Source organism: Bos taurus, chromosome 23 (assembly GCF_002263795.3).
Source record: "Bos taurus isolate L1 Dominette 01449 registration number 42190680 breed Hereford chromosome 23, ARS-UCD2.0, whole genome shotgun sequence".
Lineage (NCBI taxonomy): Eukaryota > Metazoa > Chordata > Mammalia > Artiodactyla > Bovidae > Bos > Bos taurus.
The window spans coordinates 29,546,576-29,572,089 of record NC_037350.1 but is presented as its reverse complement, the minus strand read 5'-3'; the positions used below and the strand labels follow the sequence as shown (position 1 = coordinate 29,572,089).

At 37.7% G+C, this 25,514-nt stretch overlaps 3 protein-coding genes across 3 annotated transcripts; 1 reads left to right on the top strand and 2 right to left on the bottom strand.

Annotated features, from left to right (window-relative positions):
* Nucleotides 1-2,150: 2,150 nt before the first annotated feature.
* On the top strand, nucleotides 2,151-4,913 carry LOC782262 (olfactory receptor 2H2). Its single transcript, XM_059880481.1, is given in 2 exon segments — nucleotides 2,151-3,038; nucleotides 4,824-4,913. Coding segments are annotated over 2 exon segments (978 nt in total).
* A 4,653-nt stretch (nucleotides 4,914-9,566) lies between these two features.
* On the bottom strand, nucleotides 9,567-10,514 carry OR2U5 (olfactory receptor family 2 subfamily U member 5). Its single transcript, NM_001390318.1, has one exon. It carries the CDS (start codon nucleotides 10,512-10,514, stop codon nucleotides 9,567-9,569), a length of 948 nt encoding a protein of 315 aa, NP_001377247.1.
* A 10,197-nt stretch (nucleotides 10,515-20,711) lies between these two features.
* On the bottom strand, nucleotides 20,712-21,650 carry OR2U2 (olfactory receptor family 2 subfamily U member 2). The gene has a single exon (NM_001390320.1). The coding sequence runs from the start codon at nucleotides 21,648-21,650 to the stop codon at nucleotides 20,712-20,714; it is 939 nt and encodes a 312-aa protein (NP_001377249.1).
* Nucleotides 21,651-25,514: the final 3,864 nt, after the last annotated feature.

Here is a 25,514-nt window from a genome sequence, read left to right as displayed (position 1 = left end):
AATTATGAATAAAGAGATAGATACAGTGCCTGAAATTTGCCATCAGAATTATGATAATTTAGTTTGTGTGCTTAGTTGCTCAGTCATGTCTGACTCTTTGTGACCACATGGACTGTAGCCTGCCTGGCTCCTCTGTCCATGTGGACTCTCTAGGCAAAAATACTGCAGTGGGTTGTCATGCCCTCTTCCAGGGCATCTTCCCAACCCAGGGATCAAACCCAAGTCTCCTGCATTACAGGCAGATTCTGTACCGTTTAAGCCACCAGGGAAGTAACTGTTTTGGAAAAGGAATGCTTTTATTTAAATGTTGACATAAGTAATACTTTATCAAACATTGATTTGGATAAGAGAATGGAGTCCAAGATTTTACATTTCTTGAAGGACTGGCAGCTAAAGGGAGTCACTGAAAGACATAGACTTGTAAAATCTTTTTCAAATCTTTAACTTTGATTATTTTCCTTCTGTGAGTCTGGATGGGAGACTCCCTTGGCAAAAGCTTATTGTAAATGAAAATACTTAGAAATGTAAAAAGTGTATCAAGCTTTAAGTGTATTAAAGTTGAAGAGCTGACAGATTTTGTTATGCTACACAAATAGGAAAACTGGTAGGGAACAGAAAAGCATGAAGGTGAAGGAAGAGAGTACAGAATCTTTAAAAATTAACAACAGAAAAAGGGAGAAAGAAGGAAAAGGCACAAAGGCTGTCATCTTTCTTTAGGATGTTAAGAAAATACCACCGGTGATTGAGTGGAAAGAATATTTCCCCAAATCTTTTCTTAATCTGCTGGAAAGATAAATAATAGATAGTACATAGTTCAAATTTGTTTTGTAATCTCAGGTTTTATGGGAAGAAAAGCATATTAAAAACTGATATGTCTGTACTGCAATATAAAGATAGATTATTTAAAGTGATGAGAAGTGGGTGCAATTACTTTTCAAAGGAGAAAATGTAGATATATGAGATTTCTTTTTTCTAAATGATATAACTTGTACTCTCTGTAAAACTTTGCTTCTATATTTTGATGTTTTGCTGCTACAACGATCAACTGAAAAGTATCATCATCAGGATTACGATACGTAATAAACACTGAGCAGTTACTATGGGCCAGGAACTGTCTTCACATTAGTTTATTTTTTTGGCCACATCCCACACATGGCATGTGGGATCTTAGTTCCCTGACCAGGCATGGAACCCACACCCTGCCTTGGGAGGGCAGAGTCTTAACCACTGGATGACCAGGGAAGTCCGCATATTCAGTTTCTCCAACAGGCATCGGTAGGTTCTATGATTCCTCCACCTCCCCTCTGTTTTTCAAAAGATAATCTAAAGAAATAAATAAGAACAGTAAGTTTAAATAACTTCCTTAGATCACATATCATAAAGTGTCTGAGGAATAATTCAAGCTCAAAAATCAAGAGAGATAGTGGAAAGGTGGAATGAAGAAGAGAAAGGGAGGGTGAAGAGAGAGGAATGAAGACTGAGGGATGGGAGAAAGGTATTCAGACAAATTGAGATAGTCCAGGTTCGATGCATGATACTGGATGCTTGGGGCTAGTGCACTGGGATGACCCAGAGGGATGGTATGGGGAGGGAGGAGGGAGGAGTGTTCAGGATGGGGAACACATGTATACCTGTGGCAGATTCATTTTGATATTTGGCAAAACTAATACAATTATGTAAAGTTTAAAAATAAAATAAAATAAAAAAAAACAAAAGGATAGAAATGAGAACAAAAGGAAAAAAGAGAAAGAGAATGTTATTGAACAGTAAGTTATATAAAAATCTATGTAGTAAAGGTAATAAATGTGTAGTCTTTGAGAGCAAGGATAAAAATAATCTCATAATACTTAGCAAAGATATTTTGACTAGAAGGTATTCAGTATTTATTTATGTAATATTTATAATATAAAGTTCTAATCAGATACAAAATATGAACAAGGTGGGAAACAAAAATAAAGAAAATGAATTATGGGTATGAATGATTAAAACAGATTACTAAATTTTGTATTTTTTTAAGTATAGGAGGGAAAAATCTCACCCTTGAGCCCTTGAGTAGAAAGTAATCATACTGCCCTTCTCCCTGTCTCTGTGCAGGCCTTTGAGCAACTACTTTTGAACCATTGCCTCAAAAGACAATTGCTCCAGAAGCTATGTTCACCATTTGTAATGACAGCCATAGTGATTTCATCCTCCTGGGCTTCTCTGACAAGCCATATTTGGAGAAGACACTTTTCTGGGTGATTCTGATTTTTTATTGCTTGACTATTACAGGAAATTTGGTCATAATTCTTATCTCCTTGAAGGATCCCAAACTCCACAGCCCGATGTATTACTTTCTTTCCAACCTATCTCTGCTAGATCTCTGCTTCACCAGCAGCTGTGTTCCACAAATGTTGGTTCATTTCTGGGGTCCAGAGAAGACCATCAGCTACACTGGCTGTGCCATTCAACTCTATGTCTTCCTGTGGCTTGGGGCCACTGAATGTATCCTTCTTGTCATCATGGCTGTGGACCGCTGTGTGGCAGTGTGTCATCCACTGCAATATACCACTCTCATGCACCCAAAAATTTGTCTGCAGCTGGCCATCTTTGCATGGGGGACTGGCCTGATTCAGTCTCTGATTCAGTCTCCTGCTACCCTCCAGTTACCCTTCTGCTCCCACCAGAGGGTGGATGACATTGTGTGTGAAGTTCCAGCCCTCATTCAGGTCTCTAGTGCAGATACCGTCTCTAATGAAATCCAGATGTCCATAGCCAGTATTATTCTCCTGGTGGTGCCCTTGATCATTATCCTTTCCTCTTACATTGCTATTGCTAAAGCTGTGCTGAGAATAAAGTTAACTTCAGGCAAGAAGAAAGCATTTGGCACCTGCACTTCTCATCTTCTTGTAGTGTCCCTCTTCTATGGCACTGTCACAGCTGTCTATCTTCAACCCAAGAGTCGCTATGCTCATGAACAGGGCAAGTTTCTCACCCTTTTCTACACTGTTGTAACCCCGACTCTTAACCCGCTCATCTACACTCTAAGGAACAAGGAGGTAAAGGGATCACTAATAAGACTAGGGAGGAGGACCTGGGGTATTTGGAATAACTAAAAATGTTGGACTTTTGCTTAACCTGAGAAAAGAGAATGACCTCGTTCTTTCTGAGGTCTTCAAAAAATCGGAAGATATACCTCCCAACCTTAAAGTAGTAAAGAGCTGCATTTTGTTCAGCTGAGATCCTTATTTCCTTCATGGTGCTGATTTAGGCACAGTATTTGGTCATGTATGGATGTGAGAGTTGGACTCTGAAGAAGGCTGAGCGCCGAAGAATTGATGTTTTTGAACTGTGGTGTTGGAGAAGACTCTTGAGAGTCCCTTGGACTGCAAGGAGATCCAACCAGTCCATTCTAAAGGAGATCAGCCCTGGGATTTCTTTGGAAGGACTGATGCTAAAGCTGAAACTCCAGTACTTTGGCCACCTCATGCGAAGAGTTGACTCATTGGAAAAGACTCTGATGCTGGGAGGGATTGGGGGCAGGAGGAGAAGGGGATGACAGAGGATGAGATGGCTGGATGGCATCACTGACTCGATGGACGTGAGTCTGAGTGAACTCCGGGAGTTGGTGATGGACAGGGAGGCCTGGCGTGCTGCGATTCATGGGGTCACAGAGTCAGACATGACTGAGCGACTGAACTGAACTGAACTGATGTGGTAGAAATGAATATATTTATTAGTCATATTAAAGAGCACATAATATAGTTGAATTGGGGCAACAAAAGAAACATAAGGTTGCAAAAAAAAGACCAAGTAAAATGTCTCGTGCCTTTGCATTTATTTCTTTTTGCTTTGGTCTATTTTCCTCCAAACCCAACCACTACTTTCATCTAACCATCTCGTCCCAACAAGGCTCCTAACATTTTCAGAGATTGTTTAATAAACACTCAGGACATCTAATCAGTGCTTCTTGGTTCTGAGTTACTTCTGCCTCCTTGCCTCAGTCTGTCCTTTATGTGTAATGTACTAGAAATCCCCACTGCAAATGTACTTGCCAAGCAGAGGTCAGTACTTATTGTTCCTGGTACTGCTGCTGCTCTACAACCCGGTGTGTCCAAGTTTCTCAGTATGGGCCACCAATTATGGGAATAGACTTCTTTTTTCTTCATTCTGAGTCTCTGTCATAATTTTTATCCGATCCAATTCTTATTCATTCATCTCAGAGATATTTATTGATTTTTTAAATTAGGCTCCTATTTTGTACTAGATCCTGGGTATATAATGGTAGATAAGATACAAATATTCATCAACGTCATGGAACTTACTGTCCAATGGTATGAAGAGATATTAAGCAAAGTATTTTTAATTTATCAGCTTAATAGAGAGACTTGTTCTTCATCTCCTGCCTATGTCTGATCACTATGCCATGTGCCTTTTGAATATTATCCACCAAAATTTATTTATTGATGCTTTTTAGCTACTGTTTATAAGTGTTCACTACTCTAGTTTATTTCACTGAAATCCAGGTATAAATTGTTGATTCTCCTGTAAGATTGTCTAATCAAATATGCCTCCTATCTGCTTATGCCTAATTCATAATAGATGGAATTAGTATTAGGCTGTATTCCATCCCATTTTCTGTACTGATAAACTGTACCACTTGTTTCTGATTTGGAGATTTCATATCAAAATTTTTTAAAACTTAAATTCTTATTTGCAAACTTAAAAAACTATTGTTGCTCAAACCAACAGTAAACTGGTTAGAAATAACATAATATTTCTCACTGTTGATAAGAGAACAATGGTTATATAATAATTTTGTTATCTTTTTATTCAATTCAAAGATTAAAAGGAGTAAATGGAAAGAAATCTAAAAGGATAGAGGTTGTTTTGTGATATTTTGCTTTAAGATTGTACAGCTGGAGCAGCTCTAGGAGTGATGAGATTTATGATGTGGACATAATAATGAGTTCCTGAGACTGAGAAGTCCTATCTACCTTGGAGATGGAAACAGGGATTCTGGCATATTCAAAAGTTCATCTTACTTGTGACACAGCCTGAAATGATACCAAGGCCTTTAGTAAGAGGAAAGCTGTGCCTCTGATGCCAAAATGTAAATGCATGTAGAGAGAGGCCATGATACCAGTTAATGATAGCAGTAAGAAGGGAAGATATACTGTTCCCCAGACTTTAGAATTCATAAGATTCACATGGTATACTTGTTAAAAATTAAAGTATTGTGTTTCATACTCAGAATTTCTGATTTAAAGCATCTGATTGTGCCCTGGGATGGACGTTTTAAATAGCACCATGAGTGATTCTTTTTTTTTTTTTTTTTCACTTTCTTTTTTTTTTAAATTTTATTTTATTTTTAAACTTTACATAATTGTATTAGTTTTGCCAAATATCAAAATGAATCCACCACAGGTATACATGTGTTCCCCATCCTGAACCCTCCTCCCTCCTCCCTCCCCATACCATCCCTCTGGGTCGTCCCAGTGCACTAGCCCCAAGCATCCAGTATCGTGCATCGAACCTGGACTAGCAACTCGTTTCTTACATGATATTTTACATGTTTCAATGCCATTCTCCCAAATCATCCCACCCTCTCCCTCTCCCATAGAGTCCATAAGACTGTTCTATACATCAGTGTCTCTTTTGCCGTCTCGTACACCGGGTTATTGTTACCATCTTTCTAAATTCCATATATATGTGTTAGTATACTGTATTGGTGTTTTTCCTTCTGGCTTACTTCACTCTGTATAATAGGCTCCAGTTTCATCCACCTCATTAGAATTGATTCTAATGTATTCTTTTTAATGGCTGAATAATACTCCATTGTGTATATGTACCACTGCTTTCTTATCCATTCATCTGCTGATGGACATCTAGGTTGCTTCCATGTCCTAGCTATTATAAACAGTGCTGCGATGAACATTGGGGTACACGTGTCTCTTTCCCTTCTGGTTTCCTCAGTGTGTATGCCCAGCAGTGGGATTGCTGGGTCATAAGGGAGATCTATTTCCAGTTTTTTAAGGAATCTCCACACTGTTCTCCATAGTGGCTGTACTAGATTGCATTCCCACCAACAGTGTAAGACGGTTCCCTTTTTGATGCAAGCTGTCTAGACCTATTGTGGGAAGTTCCAGTCTAGATAGTTGCTCAGCCAAAATGACATGAGTTTCAAATTAATCCATGTGTTTTAAATATAGGAGCAAAGGGAAGAATGGTCTAGAAGTAGAATAAAACCGATAGCTCAAATCCCGCTTTCTGAAGAAGTGAGGGTGGGATTATTTTCTCATAAGGGAGATGTGGTTGAAATGTTGTCTTCAAGAGAGGGTCTCAATTCAGTTAAAACTAGGAGGTATAGAAAATGTTAAGTAAATTATTTGAGGATATAGGTGAATTATTAATTACGGGATAGGAGATCACAATGGTAGCTTGGAAGGTTTTAGGAAGGATAAGGGCAGGCATGTGGGAAAGGAAAGGGATTCCACTATGGGAATAACAGCATGGAAAATGTAGATGATAAAAATGCATTTACGTTTTGGGAGATGAGTGAGGAAATAGTGATCAGAGGCACTGTGGACTTAGCTTTGTACTGTCTTTTTTGTTGATATGATTTTTTTTCACTCTAATCACAAATTTGTATGGAATATATACTGAGACCCAGGCACTGTTATAAAACCACAAAAAAGTCAGAAAATATTGATTCCTTCATAGATAGTCTAGATAATCAATATTTCCTTGTATAAGTGACTAATTCAGGAAAAGGCAGGCTATATTATGGATTCAGGCATTCTATTCCTTTGAAATTTAGTGTCATATTCTGGCACGTGTGTTGTAGATGGTGGTAGATTGAACCTTCTGATGGTTGCATGGTAAGTTTTGTTTATATATTGTCCTGTAATCCACCCGAAGCCCTGAACATAGGACCTGCTAGAAGGCAGGAATATATGTTCACCAGTATAAAAACCATAATCAGTAGTATGTTCATATATGTACCTGTGTATGTTTGCATGTGTGCCTTTTTTAGTGTGTAGCCATAGAAACTCAGATATACGTGAAAAAAGTAGCACTTAAAACGTGGCTATTATAAAAGTTATAAATCTTGCCCCTTTTCAGGTGAATAGAAGGAGAATTCAGTAAGAACAGCATTTGAAAGAGCAAATAAGAACAATAAAAGCAAAAGTCACTAGTCATCAGAGAAATATTTGAGAGTATAGACTCCACAGTTTTTTAACAATCGGGCTTAAATTTACCTTTTGGATTCTTTTCTCTCTCTCTACCAAGATAGCCTATACTTTAACAACAATATTATTATTCTGCAAAAACATTCAAATACCTATTTCATCTGCCTTTGAATGTTACTGGATTTTTGTATCTGTTTATTTATTGTTTATACTTAAAACCCGATTCAGCTGTGAAAATGTCTTATGCCCTCCTCAATGCATTTTATTCTTTTATTAAGGACACTACGTAGAAAATTTTATCAAAATTCACGTTTCTGTGATACTATATTGAGGATGGAATCATCTGACTCATACTGTGTGGTCAGTGCTGAAATATTTCAGCCTCTTGATAAAGCTTGAATTGAACTATAAGGAAAATGCTTAAAGAATGGCACATGATTTATAGACTAGGAATGATGAGTGAGGACGTTTTCTTTTACTTTTCATCCATTTTTAACTAAATTGAAATATAGTCAATTTACACTGTTGTGTTAGTTTCAGGTATACAGCCAAGTGATTCAAATATATATGTGTGTGTGTGTATATATATATATATATATGTATACATATGTATATATGTATGCTGCTGCTGCTGCTAAGTCGCTTCATTCGTGTCCGACTCTGTGCGACCCCATAGATGGCAGCCCACCAGGCTTCCCCGTCCCTGGGATTCCCCAGGCAAGAACACTGGAGAGGGTTGCCATTTCCTTCTCCAATGCGTGAAAGTGAAAAGTGAAAGTGAAATCGCTCAGTCGTGTCCGACTCTTAGCGACCCTATGGACTACAGCCTACCAGGCTCCTCCATACATGGGATTTTCCAGGCAAGAGTACTGGAGTGGGTGCCATTGCCTTCTCTGTATATATGTATACATATATACAAAATAACCTCTTTTCCATTAGAGGTTATAGGCTGTTATAAGATATTGAATATAGTTGCCTGTGCTTTACAGTAGGTCTTTGTTTATCTATTATATATATATTAGTGTATATATATTAATCCCAAACTCTTATTTTAGCTCCCCGCATCCCCTTTGGTAAGCATCAGTTTGTTTTCTATGTCTGTGAGCATATTTCTGTTTTGTAAAAAAGTGTGTTTGTATCATTTTTTTAGATTCCACATATAAGTGATATCATATAACATTTATCTTTGTCTGACTTATTTTACTTAGTATTATAATGTCTAAGTCATTCATGTTGCTGCAAATGGCATTATTCATTTGTTTTTACTCATTTTTTTATGGCTGAGTAATAACCTATGGACTGCAAGATCAAACCAGTCAATCCTAAAGGAAATCAGTCCTGAATATTCATTGGAAGGACTGATGCTGAAGTTGAAACTTCAATACTTTGGCTACCTGATGCGAAGAACTGACTCATTGGAAAAGACCCTGATGCTGGGAAAGATTGAAGGCAGGAGGAGAAGGGGATGACAGAGGATGAGATGGTTGGATGGCACCACCAACTCAATGGACTTGAGTTTGAATAAGCTCTGGGAGTTGGTGTTGAATAGGGAAGCCTGGTGTGCTGTACTCCATGGGGTCCCGAAGAGTAGGACAAGACTGGATGACTGAACAACAACAAGAATAACCTATGTTAGCCTATATTATAATAACCTACAACACATATGCCAGAGCTTCTTTATCTATTTTTCTGTCAATGGACATTTAGGTTGCTTCCATGTCTTGGCTATTGTAACTTGTGCTGCTATGAGCACTGGTTGGTGGAGCAGGAAATGGCAATCGACTCCAATATTCTTGCCTGGGAAACCCCATGAACAAGGGAGCCTGGAGAACCGCAGTCCATAGGGTTGCAAAGAGTCAGACATGACTGAGCACATACACATACATGAGCACTGGGGTGCATATATTTCTTTTTTTGAATTAGAGTTTTCTCCAGATACATGCCCATATAATAACTCTATTTTTAGTTTTTAAAGGAACCTCCACACTGATTTCAATTGGGGCTGCTCCAACTTACATTCCCATCAACAGTGTAAGAGTGTTCTTTTTTTCTCCACATCCTCTCCAGCATTTATTATTTATAGACTTTTAAATGATGACCATTCTTACTGGTGTGAGGTGATACCTCATTGTAATTTTGATTTGAATTTCTCTAATAATTGATGATTTTGAGCATCTATTCATGTGCCTGTTTGCCATTGGCTAGTGACTTTGAAAGGCATTTTTAGTTTAGAATCAACCCTTGGCATTATAGGACACTGACATTAAAATATAAGCACATTTTTCTAGGTATTATTTTTACTTTTAGGTAATGGCTACTACTAAAATAATTTCACAATGAATTAAAGGTTACACGAGGCCAATTTCTTTATTGGAAATGCCTTGTGAAAAGATGTTAGTGTCCTACTGTTTCTTCAGAAGGTTTTTCTTTTCTAACCAGCTTCTTCATGGCCCCCTTGAACTCCTTATTCCTTAGTGTATAGATCAGTGGGTTCAAGCTGGGAGTAACAATGGAATAAAAGATACTGAGTAGTTTACCCTCATCCTGAGATGGACTGTTTCCTGGTTGTATGTACATGTAGATAACAGTCCCATAGAAGATGGATACCACAATGAGATGGGAGGAACAGGTCCCAAATGCTTTTTGTCTCCCTGCTGCACACTTGATCTTGAGCACAGCTACAGCAATGAAGCTATATGAAACCAGAATGAGAAGAAGTGGTGGGAGGAAAATGAAAAAACACGATGCAAATAACATTTCTTCCATGACTTTGGTGTCCACACATGCAATTTTGACCATTGCAGATATCTCACAGAAATAGTGATCCAGGTGGTGGTTTTCACATCGAGGAAGACTCATAGCATAGGGAGAGAGGATCACACCATTAATGATACCAATTATCCAGGTCATGATCACTAGGCCTTGACAGAGTTGAGGGCTCATTATTGTCATATAATGTAGAGGCTTGCAGACAGCATTGAATCTGTCATAGGACATCACACCCAGAAGCATACATTCAACTGTGCATAATGTCACATCAATGAAAAGTTGGAAGGCACAACTGCTGAAAGAGATTTTTTTGTCTTTACCCCAAACATTGACCAACATCTGTGGGACTATATTTGTGGTATAACAGAGATCCAAGATGGCCAAATTTCTGAGGAAGAAGTACATAGGAATTTGGAGACGCTCATCTAGTAATGGCACCAGGATGATGGCAATATTTCCTATCAAGGCAATAGTGTAGAAGAAAAAGACAGCCCCAGAGATGATCATCTCCAGTTGAGGCCGTCCAGGGAAACCAAGGAGTATAAAACCACCAAAGTAGCTATCATTGATCATTTTCTTATTTTCTTAATATCAGCTGTGAACATAAAATATTAACATATTGGAAACCATAGTGAATATATTTTTAAAGAATATCACATGTATATATTGCTAAGATAAACATCACACAATTAAAAAGTTAGTATTTAAACCTCATCATTATTCTAACTTTCCTGTTTATCCAATTTGGTATAAAATTTATCTAAAGGGCACTTTGCCTCCAGAGTTTATACTCTCAATTACTTTGTCTCCTTCTGTGTCAAGGCAAAAACCTGCAGAAGTCTCAGAAGAAAATCCTGAGAAAAATGGTTGAATGAAGCCAGATGGACTTCCCTTTACAAATCAGGATGCTGGAAAGGGGGTTGGGAATCTGCAACAAATTCTTGCCTCCTTCATCCAAGGGTTCATAGAAAATGAAGGCTGCATAACTGTTACAACTTTTCTAACAGTTAAGCACGAAGGTTCAATCCTGCTGTCCATGTTCACTCTGCTATATCAATCTTCTGATCTTATATTTTAAAATGCAAACTTTCAACTAAAAACTTGTACTTCCAAACATTATTTTTCTTTTTCCATCACTCCCCAGAAACAGTGTTCTCCCTTTTTCATTGTGGACACAACTTTTTTTTCTTTTTTTAAAAAAAATGTTATTTGTTTTAATTGGAGGCTAATTACTTTACAATATTGTGGTTCAACTGTACTTTTGATTCCAAATTATATCATTTCCTATGAAGTAATTCTTTTAAAAGGTACTCATTTCTTAGTTTTATCTCAATCATTAATATTTATTTGTGTCCTATCCCTCATCTTGCAGGAGGTCCAGTTCTACTACTTATGCATTTAAAATGTTAAACGACTTCAGGAGGGGGGATTGTGTTATTTTTATGTTTATATCCCTACTGACTTTTCTCAGGATTAGCACAGAAAAAAGTATGTAAACATTTGAGGTTGGTCCAAAGAGACTTTGATGACCACACATGGACATTTCTTTTCCTATCTAACAAAACTAGTGTCTTTTTGCAAACTCATTTCTGCTAAGAAAATGTCTCTCAAGCCCACAAATGGATTCCTAGTTTCTAAACCTGTGGTCTTTTCTAAATTATTTTCCTGCTTGAATTCTCAATGGCAGGTTAATTTCTTCTATATTAGACCTGGCCTTTGCCTTCATAAATAGTTCTTTTCAATTTGTCACTAACATTTCCCTCAGTGGAATTTCCATTCTTTCCCGCCTTTCTTCCTGCATTTATGAACAACATTCTCTAATGGAATCCCCTTCCTCCCATATTTCCTCTGCCTCTGTGACTTCAGTTACTAATTAATTCTGTACACATAACTAAGAATTCTATTTTTTATGGTCCCTTCATCTTTTGCAGCTTCAAACGTACAAATTTAGCTAATCTGTGGGATTTCCACTGGGTTTTACTCCCATATCAATCATATATGCAAAATTGAATTCATTCTCTTTTATATCTTAAAACAAAAGCTTTTTATCCATATAGCCACCTCATAAGGTATCTCCTAAGTTCTTAACAAATGTTTGTTAAAATGAATTTATGAATTTTGGGGGGGTAGAAATTAAAAACACAAATACACATTTTCAAGTGAAATCAATTTAGGATGTAATGTATGTTTCAAACTTTGAAGAAAAGAAAATTGTTATAGAAACCAGAAACTCTTATGCAAATTCTTTAAATTGGAAATCTTATCAAATGTTTTAAATACAGCGTAATTTCTTTCCCCACTTACCCTACTTAAGCTTAGTGAGTTTTCTGTGGTGGTGATGTAACCAAAGACTTTTCTGGAGGAGAAAAATTGAACTCTTCTAAAGTAGGAAATGTTTCTTTCTCTCTTTCCCTAAATAAGACTAAATATGTAATTCTTCATTACTTATTTCATTATACCATTCCTCCCACTTGCCATTGAGATCCTATGTGATAATGGCAGGAGGCAGCCACTGCCTATCATCTTTTGCAGTTCATGTACCCATTCAAGAAGACCCTTACCATTATACATTTCAGAGAAGAAAACATCTTCAGTGTGGAAGATAACAAGTAGTTTTCCCAAACCAGCAGTGATAAAATTGGTTGAGTCTGGAAAGACCTTGGGGACATTGGGTTACTCATTAGCAATTAAATGTGTATTGTATAATTATCCAAGGAAGAAGATCATTAAAAAAAAAAATACAGGATGCTTGGGGCTGGTGCACTGGGATGACCCAGAGGGATGGTACAGGGAGAGACGTGATAGCGGGGTTCAGATTGGGGAATATGTGTAAACCCATGGTAGATTCATGTTGATATATGGCAAAACCAATACAATATTGTAAAGTTAAAAAATAATAATAATAAATAAATGATAAATGGTTAAAAAAAAATCTCCCAGGAGAAATTCCCCCAATTAATCAATACTATTAATATAAGATTAAATAAGTAACTACAATTGTACAAGTCTATACATTTCTTATATGCACTTTGATCAATAAAATACTTTTATTGATGGCCTTATTATTCTACTTTATATGGGAGAACATTGCTTGTCAAGAACTTACAGATTATCACAAGGTAACAGACATAATGAACAATACAGATGAGACGTACAAACCTACCTATAATAGTAATTGTAGTTTTTATAGTTTCTATCACCTCTAATTTGTATAACCTAACTTTCAAATATATTTTCATAACAATGAAATACCCAATTTTGGCAAAGAAGGACAATTTCAGCAATAGGTGTACCTCATAGAAGTGTACCAGACTCGCTACCATAGACAGAAAGGGTGAGAAAATTATGGTGGCAATCATTGGATAGCTTTAAGACTGAAAACCATAATTTATTATTTAAACATTTGCCTGTTACTCCCATTGAGGGCACACAGATCAATTACACGCTCCCTGGAAATTGCCATTTTATATGTATGTAATTCCAAACATGAGAAACGCTGGGCTGAAAGAAGCACAAGCTGGAATCAAGGTTGCCGGGAGAAATATCAATAATCTCAGATATGCAGATGACACCACCCTTATGGCAGAAAGTGAAGAGGAACTAAAAAGCCTCTTCATGAAAGTGAAAGAGGAGAGTGACAAAGTTGGCTTAAAGCTCAACATTCAGAAAACGAAGATCATGGCATCCGATCCCATCATTTCATGGAAAATAGATGGGGAAATAGTGGAAACAGTGTCAGACTTTATTTTTCTGGGCTCCAAAATCACTGCAGATGGTGATTGCAGCCATGAAATTAAAAGACGCTTACTCCTTGGAAGAAAAGTTATCACCAACCTAAATAGCATATTGAAAAGCAGAGACATTACTTTGCCAACAAAGGTCCGTCTAGTCAAGGCTATGGTTTTTCCCGTGGTCATGTATGGATGTGAAAGTTGGACTGTGAAGAAAGCTGAGCGCCAAAGAATTGATGCTTTTGAAGTGTGGTGTTGGAGAAGACTCTTGAGAGTCCCTTGGACTGCAAGGAGATCCAACCAGTCCATTCTGAAGGAGATCAGCCCTGGGATTTCTTTGCAGGGAATGATGCTAAAGCTGAAACTCCAGTACTTTGGCCACCTCATGCAAAAAGTTGACTCATTGGAAAAGACTCTGATGCTGGGAGGGATTGGGGGCAGGAGGAGAAGGGGACGACAGAGGATGAGATGCCTGATGGCATCACTGACTCGATGCATGTGAGTCTGAGTGAGCTCTGGGAGTTGGTGATGGACAGGGAGGCCTGGCGTGCTGCAATTCATGGGGTCGCAAAGAGTCGAACATGACTGAGCAACTGAACTGAACTGAATTCCAAAAAATATTCAGCAGTTTTTGCTGTTGAATAGTTTTAGTAACTGCATCAGAAAATGTAAGCCTTGTCAGTGATCCTAAGATTATTTGTAATGGCAGATTAAAATTCTATTACTAGTATGATGAAAAATCATTAATTCTCCTTCTCTGAAAAACTCCCTAACCAAGGAAAATAATAAAAGCATAAAAGCAAACTTCATTTTAAAATCTGACCTCTGAAACATAGATCATAAAATTGAAAAATATTCTGGAATTAGAGAAGGCCAGACAGGTGTGGAACAATGCAGAAAAAGCATACCCACTACTGCAAATAGCTGAAAGAACCCCTATCTCTCTGTGAATATGGCCTGTGGTGAATTATCTGACTCATCAAAACAACAGGAACAGGAAATGATGCATTATCAATGGAAGAGTTCCTAACCCTGAAATGACTTCTAGAAGAAGCTAAGAAGAAACCACTAGCTAAATGACATTTGAAAGATATAGTTTTTTCTTTGTTCACTGGACATGAGTGAGACTGCACTGTGAAAAAACTTAATGTAGAAAATCTTAGTTGACAACATAAAATTATATCCTAAAAAGCTCACTTCTACACACAACCCTGGGTCTGAATAAACATTTATTTCTTAATTTAATTTTTATTTTATATTGGAGTACTATTAATTTACAACATTGAATAGAATTCCCTGTGCTGTACAGTAGGTCCTTGTTGGTTATCTATTTTATATATAGTAGTGTATATATGTTAGTGCCAAACTCCTGTTTATTCCTCCCCCTGTTTTTCTTTGTCTTTATGATCATATCTTTATGACCATAAGTGACAAAGATATTATCTTATGACAATATCTTTATGACCATAAGTTTGTTTTCTGTGTCTATGGGTCTCTTTCTATTCTGTAAATAAGTTCATTTGTATCACTTGTATGTAGAATCTTAAAAAAAAATGCATTACTATTAAGTAGACTCCAGAGTTCCTTTAGATTTCACCAGTTATTCCCTTAGTGTCCTCTTTCTGTCCCAGGACCCAATCTGGCATGCCACATTGCCTTTGCTGTTATGTCTCACTATCCTCTGGTCTGTGACAGTTTCTGTCTCCTTTTTTCCATTTTTAAAATGATGTTGACAGTTTTGAGGCATACTGTGAGGTATTTTACAGAATGTCCCTCGGTTTGTGTCGATTTAGTATTTGTCTCATGATTAGAGTGGGGCTGTGGGTTTTTGGAAAGAACACTGCAGAGTGCCACCTGTCTTGGTATTCTTGTCACATCATCTCAGGGGTATATGACATAACAGCACACTCATGGAAGTGTGTAGAATAGTGAGGAACCGGAAACACATGCTCAGTAACAGGAATAAATTTAGTATCTTTTGTTGTATCTGTAGACAGGGATATTTCATAGGCATTTAAAATTTTGATGTAGGTTAATATTTTTAAGTATAAAAAGTAGATTGCAAAGCAGGAGACATAGTAAATTTTCATTTAGTAATTACAAAATATCTTTATGAATATGTGGTTTAAAAACTCTGCACACTGCCTCAAAACAACCCTACAGGAAAGACACTGTGGTCCCAGAATCTGCCTCCAAGGGCCCTGAGGCCCACGGCTGTACTAGCTGTGTACCGTTCCCCAACAGGAGCCAGTGTCCACACCCACGTGGAGGTCGACCCTAGGACCTGGGAAGCAGAAAAACATTCTCCGTCAGAAGGAGTATGTGATTTTTAAAGGCATGATCTATGTGATGGGGCTAATGATGTCTCCTAGATTTATTGCAAAGAGTTAACAAGATAACAGGTGTCAAAGTAGAAGACTGAAAAGGTAATTGTAGATGTTGGCCATGGGAAGAGTGGGTCATATGTGGGAGGGCATTCTGCTGAGAAAAATCCTGTTCTTCCCTTAAATCTTTTTTGTGGACACATGGACTCACTTTTTCAGATTTAACCCTCTGCTGTTGGTTGCCTGAGCTCATAGTCTAGAGGCCTTCCTTTCTACAAATGGGACCTAACTAAACTCAAAAGCTTTGCACAGCAAAGGAAATCATAAAGAAGATGAAAACACAGCCCTCATAATTGCAGAAAATATTTGCAAATGAAGCAACTGACAAAGGATTAATAACCAAAATATACAAACACATCAGGCAACTCAATATCAAAAAACAAGACCAATCAAAAGTTGGGTGGAAGGCCTAAATATACACTTCTCCAAATAAAGAAAATAGGACATTTCAGTGACCAGTAAAACCACCTTTACTTGTGCCAGTTTTTCCAAATTAGAGAAAAAGAATTTTACCTTTCTCAAAACAGGTGCCATGATAATACCCCCATTAGTTCAGTTCAGTTCAGTCACTCAGTCGTGTCCGACTCTTTGTGACCCCATGTTCCAGCACGCCAGGACTCCCCGTCCATCACCAACTCCAGAGTTCACCCAAACTCATGTCCATCGGGTTAGTGATGCCATCCAGCCTTCTCATCCTTTGATGTCCCCTTCTCCTCCTGCTCCCAATCCCTCCCAGCATCAGAGTCTTTCCCAATGAGTCAACTCTTCGCATGAGGTGGCCAAACTACTGGAGTTTCAGCTTTAGCATCATTCCCTGCAAAGAAATCTCAGGGCTGATCTCCTTCAGAATGGACTGGTTGGATCTCCTTGCAGTCCAAGGGACTCTCAAGAGTCTTCTCCAACACCACACTTCAAAAGCATCAATTCTTCGGCACTCAGCCTTCTTCACAGTACAACTTTCACATCCATACATGACCACTGGAAAAACCATAGCCTTGACTAGATGAACCTTTGTCAGCAAAGTAAGGTCTCTGCTTTTCAATATGCTATCAAGGTTGGTGATAACTTTTATCCAAGGAGTAAGCGTCTTTTAATTTCATGGCTGCAATCGTCATCTGCAGTGATTTTGGAGCCCAGAAAAATAAAGTCTGACACTGTTTCCACTGTTTCCCCATCTATTTCCCATGAAGTGATGGGACCAGATGCCATGATCTTAGTTTTTTGAATGTTGAGCTTTAACCCAACTTTTTCATTCTCCTCTTTCACTTTCATCAAGTTGCTTTTTAGTTCCTCTTCACTTTCTGCCATAAGGGTGGTGTCATCTGCATATCTGAGGTTATTGATATTTCTCCCGGCAATCTTGATTCCAGCTTGTGCTTCTTCCAGTCCAGCATTTCTCATGATGTGCTCTGCATATAAGTTAAATAAACAGGGTGACAATATACAGCCTTGACGTACTCCTTTTCCTATTTGGAACCAGTCTGTTGTTCCATGTCCAGTTCTAACTGTTGCTTCCTGACCTGCATACAGATTTCTCAAGAGATAGGTCAGGTGGTCTTGGATTCCCATCTCTTTCAGAAATTTCCACAGTTTATTGTGATCCACACAGTCAAAGGCTTTGGCATAATAAATAAAGCAGAAATAGATGTTTTTCTGGAACTCTCTTGGTTTTTCGATGGTCCAGCAGATGTTGGCAATTTGATCTCTGGTTACCCTGCCTTTTCTAAAACCAGTTTGAACATCAGGAACTTAACAGTTCACGTACTGCTAAAGCCTGGATTGGAGAATTTTGAGCATTACTTTACTAGCATGTGAGATGAGTACAATTGTGCAGTAGTTTGCACATTCTTTGGCATTGCCGTTCTTTGGTATTGGAATCAAAACTGACCTTTTCCAGTCCGGTGTCCACTGCTGAGTTTTCCAAATTTGCTGGCATATCAAGTGCAGCACTTTCACAGCATCATCTTCCTGGATTTGAAATAGCTCCACTGGAATTCCATCACCTCCACTAGTTTTGTTCATAGTAATGCTTTTTAAGGCCCACTTGACTTCACATTCCAGGATGTCTGGCTCTAGGTGTGTGATCACACCATCGTGATTGTCTTGGTCGTAAAGATTGTCTTTGTACAGTTCTTCTGTGTATTCTTGTCACCTCTTCTTAATACCTTCTGCTTCTGCTAGATCCCTACCATTTCTGTCCTTTATCGAGCCCATCTTTGCATGAAATATTCCCTTGGTATCTCTAATTCTCTTGAAGAGATCTCTAATCTTTCCCATTCTGTTATTTTCCTCTATTTCTTTGCATTGATTGCTGAGGAAGGCTTTCTTATCTCTCCTGGCTATTCTTTGGAACTCTGCATTCAGATGCTTATATCTTTCCTTTTCTCCTTTGCTTTTTGCTTCTCTTCTTTTCACAGCTATTTGTAAGGCCTTCCCAGACAGCCATTTTGCTTATTTGCATTTCTTTTCCATGGGGATAGTCTTGATCCCTGTCTCCTGTACAATATCACGAACCTCTGTCCGTAGTTCATCACGCACTCTATCAGATCTAGTCCCTTAAATCTATTTCTCACTTCCACTGTATAATCATAAGGAATTTGATTTAGGTCATATCTGAATGGTCTAGTGGGTTTCCCTACTTTCTTCAATTTAAGTCTGTATTTGGCAATAAGGAGTTCATGATCTGAGCCACAGTCAGCCCCAGTCTTGTTTTTACTGACTGTATAGAGCTTCTCTATCTTTGGCAAAAAATACAATCAATCGGATTTTGGTGTTGACCATCTGGTGATGTTCATGTGTCGAGTCCTCTCTTGTATTGTTGGAAGAGGGTGTTTGCTATGACCAGTGTGTTCTCTTGGCAAAACTCTATTAGCCTTTTCCCTGCTTCATTCCGTATTCCAAGACCAAATTTGCCTGTTACCCCAGGTGTTTCTTGACTTCCTACTTTTGCATTTCAGTCCCCTATAATGAAAAGGACATCTTTTGGGGGGTGTTAGTTCTAAAAGGTCTTGTAGGTCTTCATAGAACCGTTCAACTTCAGCTTTTTCAGCATTACTGGTTGGGGCATAGACTTGGATTACTGTGACATTGAATGGTTTGCCTTGGAAATGAACAGAGATCACTCTGTCATTTTTGAGATTGCATCCAAGTACTGCATTTTGGACTCTTTTGTTGACCATTATGGCTACTCCATTTCTCCTAAGGTATTCCTGCCTACAGTAGTAGATATAATGGTCATTGAGTTAAATTCACCCATTTCAAATACCCCCATGCTGACCTCTAAAATAAGAAATTTGGAAAATCAGTGGAAAAAATAAAAACATTAGTATTGATATCTTAAAGATGGTTACTCGTGTGTGACATAAAATGTCCTTCATTTGTGCTCACAATTACTTTTTGGAGTAATTATATGGGTAGAGGAAAATGTCAAAGGAAAGAAATTTTTGATGTGGTCAATTAACATTGCATCACTATGAAGATGATTGATAACTAGAACTCTTGGTCTTCTTGGTTAATAGGGGTTTTACTTCTGTCAGTAAAGAGCTGATTTTAACCCCTTAAAATTATGAGAATATCTAGTTAGCATAATTAAAGGAAAATATTACAGTTAACTGAGGAATACAAGTAAAATTTGGACATGTATAATCTAAAAGAATCAGTGCATATTGTAAATTATTTTTAGTTTTGGTGTCTCAGTTTAAAACTTATTTTAAATATGTTTTTTTGTACATGTATCATGTTAGCTATTCGATAATGCATTCTATTTGATAATATATATTGATTTAGAAAGATGGTAACAATAACCCTGTATACGAGACAGCAAAAGCATTAGTATTGATAACTTAAAGATAGTTACTTGTGTGTGACATAAAATGTCTTTCATTTGTGCTCACAATTACTTTTTGGAGTAATTATATGGGTAGAGGAAAATGTCAAAGGAAAGAAATTTTTCTATACATCAGAGACACTGATGTATAGAACAGTCTTTGGGACTCTATGGGAGTAGGAGAGGGTGGGATGATTTGGGAGAATGGCATTAAAATATGTATAATATCATATATGAAACGAGTCACCAGTCCAGGTTCAATGCACGATACTGGATGCTTGGGGCTGGTGCACTGGGACGACCCAGAGGGATGGCACAGGGAGGGAGGAGGGTTCAGGATGGGGAACACCTGTATACCTGTGGTGGATTCATGTTGATATATGGCAAAACCAATACAATATTGTAAAGTTAAAAAATAAAATAAAATTATAAAATAAATAAATAAAAATAAAAAAATAATGCATTATATTTGATAATAATTTTTTGTATATTTCATGAGTACTTCTCTCAGGTGAGAAGTGACTTCCCTGGTAGCTCAGATGGTAAAGAGTCTGCCTGCAGTGCTGGAGACCTGGGTTGTATCCCTGGGTCAGGAAGATTCCCCAGAGAAAAAAATGGCAACCCAATCCAGTATTCTTGCCTGAGAATACCATGGACAGAGGAGCCTGACAGGCTGCCGTCCATGGGGTTGCAAAGATTCAGACAAACTGAGTGACTTCACTTTCATGTACTTTATCTCAGGTGATGATGCAACATAAATAGTCGACATATAAAGGTTGTAAAGGACACATTTCCATAATAGAAACTTCTGGAAGGAAAAATCAGTGTCCTATTGTTTCCACAGAACTTTCTTTTTCCCAATCAGTCTCTTTATGGCCCCCTTGAACTCCTTATTCCTTAGAGTATAGATCAGTGGGTTCATGCTGGGAGTAACAATGGAATAAAAGATACTGAGAAGTTTACCCTCATTTTGATTTGGACTGTTTCCTGGCTGGATGTACATGTAGATAACAGTTCCATAGAAGATGGATACCACAATGAGATGGGAGGAACAGGTCCCAAATGCTTTTTGCCTTCCCGTTGCAGATTTGATCTTGAGCACAGCTACAGCAATGAAGCCATAAGAAACCAGAATGAGAAGAAGAGGAGCAAGAACTATAATCAGACACATGGCAAATGTGGTTACCTCCATGGCTGTCGTGTCCACACATGCAATCTTGATCATTGCAGACATTTCACAAAAGAAGTGATCCAGGTGGTGATTTCCACATCGAGGAAGACTCATGGCATAGGGGGAAAGTATCATGCAATTAATAACACCAACCACCCAGGCAGTGCCTACAAGGCCCTGGCAAAGTTGGGAGTTCATTATGGTCATATAGTGCAGAGGCTTGCAGACAGCACTGAACCTGTCATAAGACATCACAGCCAGAAGGATACATTCAACTGAGCAGAGAACCATATCAGTGAAAAGTTGGAAAGCACAGCCACCAAAGGTAATTCTCTTGTCTTTGCCCCAGATATTGACCAACATCTGAGGGACTATGTTTGTGGTATAACAGAGATCCAAAATGGCCAAGCTTCTAAGGAAGAAGTACATGGGAGTTTGGAGATGGTCATCGAGAAAAGATAGCAGGATGATGGCCATGTTTCCAATCAGGGCAATGATGTAGAAGAAAAAAACAACCCAAGAAATAATCATCTCCATCTGAGGCTGGCCTGTGAATCCAAGGAGTATAAATCCACCAAAGTAGCTGTCATTGATCATTCTTTTTCTTTTTTCTTAATAGCAATTCTGAAAGTAGAATAATCAATATAGTAGAAATCATATGGCTATATTCAGAAACTTCAATATCAATTCAAATCAGGATTATATAAATGATATAGATAACAGTTTTATTATCAAACACATAAACATATTTTTTCAGTGATACAAATAATATAAAATTTAATGTATGATAACAATAGATTATTACATAAATTTTTGAGTATCTAGTGAAATGTCCAAATGTGGATTATAGTGGAGAGTTTGATAAAACCTAGAAATCTACATCAATGACTGGAGTGTATAAAAGAGTACTTCGCTCAATTTAATGTAATTCTTTATTGAAAGAATTTTCTCTGTGCCTATAATATAGCATGGCAGTGCATGCTAAAAGATGAAGAATTTAAATCATTAACTATGTTTTACCTTTTAAAAGTATAATTATTTTTACATAGATCCCATTAAGAAACAAAGTCATTAATATTAAATAAAACAGAATAATTTCTGATTCTGTCTTAAGAAAAGATTCTTGGAGTTATTTTCAAATATAGAGATTCCTCGTACTTCTCTAAAATGTTTAATTAATTTATTGATTGATTGACTGGGAGATAGGTACAATAACCATTCTTATTATTCTAACAGTCACAGGAAGGTAGGAATCTGTTATTGGCCTGTTTCTTTTACCCCATTATTGTAATATAATTACAATAAAACTTGAAATATGTGTTTACACCTCAAGAACAGGATACCCTAGAATGAGGGAAATATAATAATATAACTTGTATCAACATTATTCCCTATTCTGTAACTTTATTTTAGTGAGTACTAAGATTTATAAGGACTGATGCTAAAGCTGAAACTCCAGTACTTTGGCCCCCTCGTGTGAAAAGTAGACTCATTGGAAAAGACTCTGATGCTGGGAGGGATTGGGGGCAGGAGGAGAAGGGGACGACAGAGGATGAGATGGCTGGATGGCATCACCAACTCGATGGACATAGTTTGAGTGAACTCTGGGAGTTGGTTATGGACAGGGAGGCCTGGCGTGCTGCGATTCATGGGATCGCAAAGAGTCGGACATGACTGAGTGACTGAACTGAACTGAACTGAACTGAAGATTTATAACCAGGTCTTTCTTTCTCAGGGGCCTTCTCTTCACCATCATGCGTGTCTCTTTTTGCAGATAACCTCCCACTTTCTTTCTCAAAAAAGCAAGTCTCATCTAGTTCTGTACGTACGACAGTGAAATCAAGTCTTAAATACAATGAGGAATAAAAGGACTGGAAGACACTTAATATATCATTAAGGGTCAGGATATTGGAAGTTAGGAGTGTAGGGCATTTGTAACAATAATATCTCTTTTTTAAAAAAAATTGCTCCAAAAAAAACCCTTTTATTTTTTTAATTTAATTAAAAAATTTTAACATCAAATGCATTTTGTTTTGGGGAATAGCTGATTAACAATGTTGTGATAGTTTTAGGTGAACAGCGAAGGGATTCAGTCATACATATACATGTATCCATTCTCCCCCAAACCTGCCTCCCATCCAAGCTAGCACATAACATTGAGCAGAGTTCCATGTTCTATACAATAGGTTTTTGTTGGCTATCCATTTTAAATATAGTGGTGTGTACCTGACCTTCCCAAAGTCCTTAACTATCCCTTCCCTTGAGCAATCACGAGTTTGTTTTCTGTGTCTATGAGTCTGTTTCTGTTTTGTAATTAGGTTCATTTGTATGAACATTGTAATTGGGCTTCCCTGGTGGCCCAGAGGTTAAAGCATCTGCCTGCAATGCAGGAGACCCAGGTTCAATCCCTGGGCCGGGAAGACCCCCTGAAGAAGGAAATGGCAACCCACTCCAGTATTCTGGCCTGGGAAATCCCATGGATGGAAGAGCCTGGTGGCCTACAGTCCATGGGGTGGCAGAGTTGGACGCAACTGAGCGACTTCACTTTCACTTCATCTGTATTATTTCTTTTTAGAGTCCAGATACAAGAGATGTCATATGATATTTCTCTGTCTCTATTTGACTTAACTTCACTCAGTATGAGACTCTCTAGATCCATCCATGTTGCTGCAAATGGCCTTATTTCATTCTTTTTAATGGCTGAGTAAGATTTCATTGTATATATGCACCACATCTTTTCCATCCATTCCTCTGTCAGTGGACATCCAGATTGCCTCCATGTCCTGGCTACTGCAAACAGTGGTGCAATGAACATTGGGGTGCATGTATCTTTTGGGGCAATGTTTTTCATTGCATATACTCTCTTCTAAAGCAGGGTGTTATATCACTACTATTCTTCTTTTCAGTTCATTCTTTACCTTCACTTTTCTTCACTGCATCTTCTCATTCATTTCTCCTCCCCTCCAGTTATCTCCAATGTTTTCTAACCAATTTCTGCTTTTCTCTTTGCTTCATTGATCCTTTATTCTTGTTAGCTTCAGTTACTAGCTCTGGACAGATAACTCTGCCATATATCTTTACTAATTCAACTTTCCTTCTCTACTTTCAGATAGGCAATTTTACCAATGTACTCAACATCAACACAGGGCTTTAAATCAATACCACACAGGTTTACATCTCATTTCACAGCATCATAGTTCAAAAATGAGTTCATGATTTTTATTCCTACAACAAATCTACTGCTTCTTTTGTGTGGTGCACATTAATTTTATTAGGTGAATTCTCCCTAAAGTAACTAGTAGGTTCTTAATAAATATTTGCTAAAATAGATTATGGGACTCATTAGAAAAGACCCCGATGCTGGGAAAGATTGAAGGCAGGAGGAGAAGAGGACGACAGAGGATGAAGTGGTTGGATGGCATCACTGACTCGATGGACATGAGTTTGAGCAAGCTCTTAGAGTTGGTAATGGACAGGGAGGCCAGGCGTGCTGCAATCCTTGAGGGTCACAAAGAGTTGGACGCAACTGAGCAAGTGAACTGAATTGAACTGATGGGATAAATATTTAATCATGAGCACATGAGTAGAAAGGTATAGCAATTTTTATTTATAGGATCTCCATTTCAACAGATATTAGTTTAGAGATCAATAGATGTTCTAGATGACATGGTGAGGAGATCAACTGGTGTGAAAGTAAGAGGTTGTATGAAAATCATTTTGATTTTGAGAAACACCTTATAATATTACCTATGACAACTTAATTTCTCCTCCACTTACCTTAATTCAGCTGAGTAAATTTTTCAGTACTGATGATTCAGCCAAGAAAAATTTGGAAAAAAGTGTTATTTTATAAAATAGAAATGAATATTCGTTATTAAATCTAAATAGAGCAGAACCATCCCTAGGCTTCCACTACTTCTGCCCAGTTCTCACTGTGAACCTTCATGCGTGTGGAAGGAGGTGCACCTGCCCCTCACCATTCCCACTTCATAAGCACAGTTAATAAGAATACTTTTGTCTCCTCCAGTGAAAAATAATCCAACAAGGAGACACATATGTGCTGTGAATAATAACTAATTAGATTTCCCTTAAGAGCAATGATGAAATTTGTTGAGGAATGATGAAATACCTTGGGGTCTGGAGTATCTCATAAGCAATTAATGTATATTAATGATTGCTCAGAAGCACAAAACAAGGGAAAACAAAACAAATCTCCTTAAGAGAATTTATCAGTTTCAAAAGTCAGCTCCTTTTGTCCATTTTGGATTGAGACTAACATCATCATTACTATTACTCCTTATAAGTGAGGCAAATAGGAGTGAAAATAATTATAGTGGTTTTATATTGTGCTTTACTAATCATATACATTTTTGGTATGTTATGTCTTATTGATCCTTAAAAACTTTTAAATGGATATTACTTCTTTTTTTATGTGGATGGAAACTGGGTATCATAGAAGTT